The following is a 2,458-nucleotide window of genomic DNA, read 5'->3' as shown; positions in this document are numbered from 1 at the left end:
CATTTTGGAAAAAACCGGCATATTGAAAAAGGGAAATTACACTAAGGAGAAAAAGAGAAATAACGACACTCATGTGCCTCTCTGCCCGTGCCGCAGCAACCGCTACGACGGCAGCGCAGCAGTTGGCTGGCAGCTATTTTGGAGAGCGCTAGACAGTGGAGCCGGCGGTGACCTGGCTAGCTGGATTATCCAAGCCATACTGCCCGATAAAGTGGCGATCCGACTCGTGACCACTCGACGGGGAGCGCTGATATGCGCCTCTAGTAACCATACAGACCGTCTGTTTGTCCACCATGGATTCAGGCTGCCTGTCACTAGTCAGGCAAGCTCTATTTACTTAGCCGGTGCCCCTTAGTCCAAGGGGCTTGCGGCTCGATTGTTAGTGGCAGATACGCGGAAGGAACGGGTTGATCCAACGCCTCTTGTACCGCACAAGCAAGGCTTGTCCCAGTCAGGGGGACTTCTTCTGCCCACAGTGGGGTCACATGAAATCGCGCTGAAAGAAATAAATACGTCTGATTTCCTGGACTCACGGGGCACCTGTTTCCTAGGTCTCGAAACCCTCCCGCGTTTTCTCACGACGGGGCCAACACGATTAACAGCCCCTCTTTCAAGATCTACCGAGAGCTTCCGCTGGATCTGGATAGCGGTACGGGTATGTTGGAAATCTGTCCGACCACATAGCAAGTCAAACTGCGTCGTTTAGGTGTTGACATGAAGAGAAGCAGTGATGACGTGAGCTCCGCGAGAGGGCAGAGAATTCCAGACAAAACTTCTAGTGAGAGAAAGAGAGTATGTATGATCGCACAACATTTGTAGGGACAACTTTGACGGCGGCCCTGATGTGGCTCCAGGAGAAACCTTCTGGGAACTAAGCCTCCAAGATCAATGCAGCTGGTACGCACCGTTGAAGTCATGGCCCGCGGTCGCCTCCTGTGCACCCACCAATTTCGATGGAACAGTTTGATATGCGGTCTATACATTGTGCGCTCATCTTCTAGCCAGCCTTCCTGACAGGGATCAGCTAATGGCGCGAGAGTCCGTTTGAAGACGTTTTGTTCGCAGACAGGTAACGATTCCTCTGGCCGTCCGCTTATCTTCAGGACGAACGAGTAGGCTGAGAGAACTATCCGCAAACTACGGCGAATGCAGCGCATATGCAGCGCCGGCGGAGAGAAAAGCGGGTCGTCTTCATTCTTGAATTCGCCTATGGTAGCGCTTGCTGTGCAGAGTCGACACACATGCTACTCCTCTCTGGCATCCATCGTCCACCCCAACAACTTTGAAGGTTGCCACGGAGTGGGAAAGTCTCGCAATGAATGGTCGGAGAAGGGAACAAAAAGGGTGCCTGCCAGAGAAAGGGCCAGCGGTGAAAAACACCGACTAGCTAATCCTGTTGGCAGNNTGACGACTGTGCTCTGTCCCCTGCGGCACCCGTTCGAGCTAACGGGAAGCTGGAGGTGGCCACCTACAGCATTGTGAACTAAGACTTCTCGCCAATGGTTGGAGTTTCCCCCATCTCTCCGCCGGCGCATGCTGGTCTCAAAAAGACCGCCACCGGCTCAGCGGCTTCGCACCAGCAGCGTCCGGCTAGCCCGGCTCACCAACCGAATAGACGACAGGGCAATCACGGTGGCATGCTATTCGTTCGAAGCTCACGCTCTACGAGCCCACAGCAGCATGGCTGAAGGGATTAGGTCCTGAGTTCATGCCCCCAGCTTTTCCGACTGGAGCCGAAAAAAGGGTTTCACCTGTTTGCCTACATATATACGGTGCACGTATACACACATACCAATGTACCGACGTCCGCTTGAATATATGCTGACACCAAGACTGCCTGGCTCGTCAATGCCGCTGCGTCAAATCACTGGTACCCCCCACAGGACAGTATTCCACGAATGTTCGCAAGTACGCGCGACCTCAGGGCCGCTGCCAACCTCAGTCGCCCAGTACAGGGCACGTCACAGACCAACCAAAACCGACCCCAGTTCCTGCCATTTCGAAGAGAGTTGTGCGGGAGCACTCGATACCAGGGCTCTCTCCCGGCAAACTCTCCCGCGTATTGAGAAACACACACCCAATAAAAGGGTACTGTGCAACCGTGCTTGCGAACAGCCTGCGAATCTGCCCCGTATAGCACGACCCGACACTAAACCGTAAACAGGCCTACCGCACATATAGAATTCTATGGCCGTTCACAGTCGCGGCGGGGGGGCAGTCATACCCCGGGAGAACAGATACGGACGACTTCGTAGAACAAAGACACGACGCAGCGTCCTTGTGAACAACCTGCGACGCTACCTCAGTATAAAACGCTCCGACACTGAAACAGGTTTACTGCCATTGATACTGAGGCCATTCACAGTCGCGAGTGGAGGTCATGTCGCCCGGAGACTTGGGGACAATACTCGGATCACCATTCTTCAGGTAGCACTTCTTTGTGTTCTTGTTGAACGTG

The 2,458-nt window shown here is 54.0% G+C and overlaps 2 protein-coding genes across 2 annotated transcripts; both read right to left on the bottom strand.

Moving 5' to 3' along the window:
* Positions 1-14: 14 nt before the first annotated feature.
* On the bottom strand, positions 15-1,570 carry CSUI_009606 (uncharacterized protein). The gene has a single exon (XM_068069719.1). The coding sequence runs from the start codon at positions 1,155-1,157 to the stop codon at positions 618-620; it is 540 nt and encodes a 179-aa protein (XP_067918305.1). The 5' UTR covers positions 1,158-1,570; the 3' UTR covers positions 15-617.
* Positions 1,571-1,747: 177 nt separating this feature from the next.
* On the bottom strand, positions 1,748-2,458 carry CSUI_009605 (uncharacterized protein). The gene has a single exon (XM_068069718.1). It carries the CDS (start codon positions 2,175-2,177, stop codon positions 1,962-1,964), a length of 216 nt encoding a protein of 71 aa, XP_067918304.1. The 5' UTR covers positions 2,178-2,458; the 3' UTR covers positions 1,748-1,961.

Source organism: Cystoisospora suis, assembly GCF_002600585.1.
Source record: "Cystoisospora suis strain Wien I chromosome Unknown contig_5812, whole genome shotgun sequence".
NCBI classification, from domain to species: Eukaryota; Apicomplexa; class Conoidasida; order Eucoccidiorida; family Sarcocystidae; genus Cystoisospora; species Cystoisospora suis.
This window is presented reverse-complemented; position numbering and strand designations above follow the sequence as displayed.

What these genes read in the sequence shown, in the direction of transcription:
- CSUI_009605 (XM_068069718.1), bottom strand. Translation starts at nt 2,177, where the DNA reads ATGTGCGGTAGGCCTGTTTACGGTTTAGTGTCGGGTCGTGCTATACGG.
- CSUI_009606 (XM_068069719.1), bottom strand. Translation starts at nt 1,157, where the DNA reads ATGCGCTGCATTCGCCGTAGTTTGCGGATAGTTCTCTCAGCCTACTCG.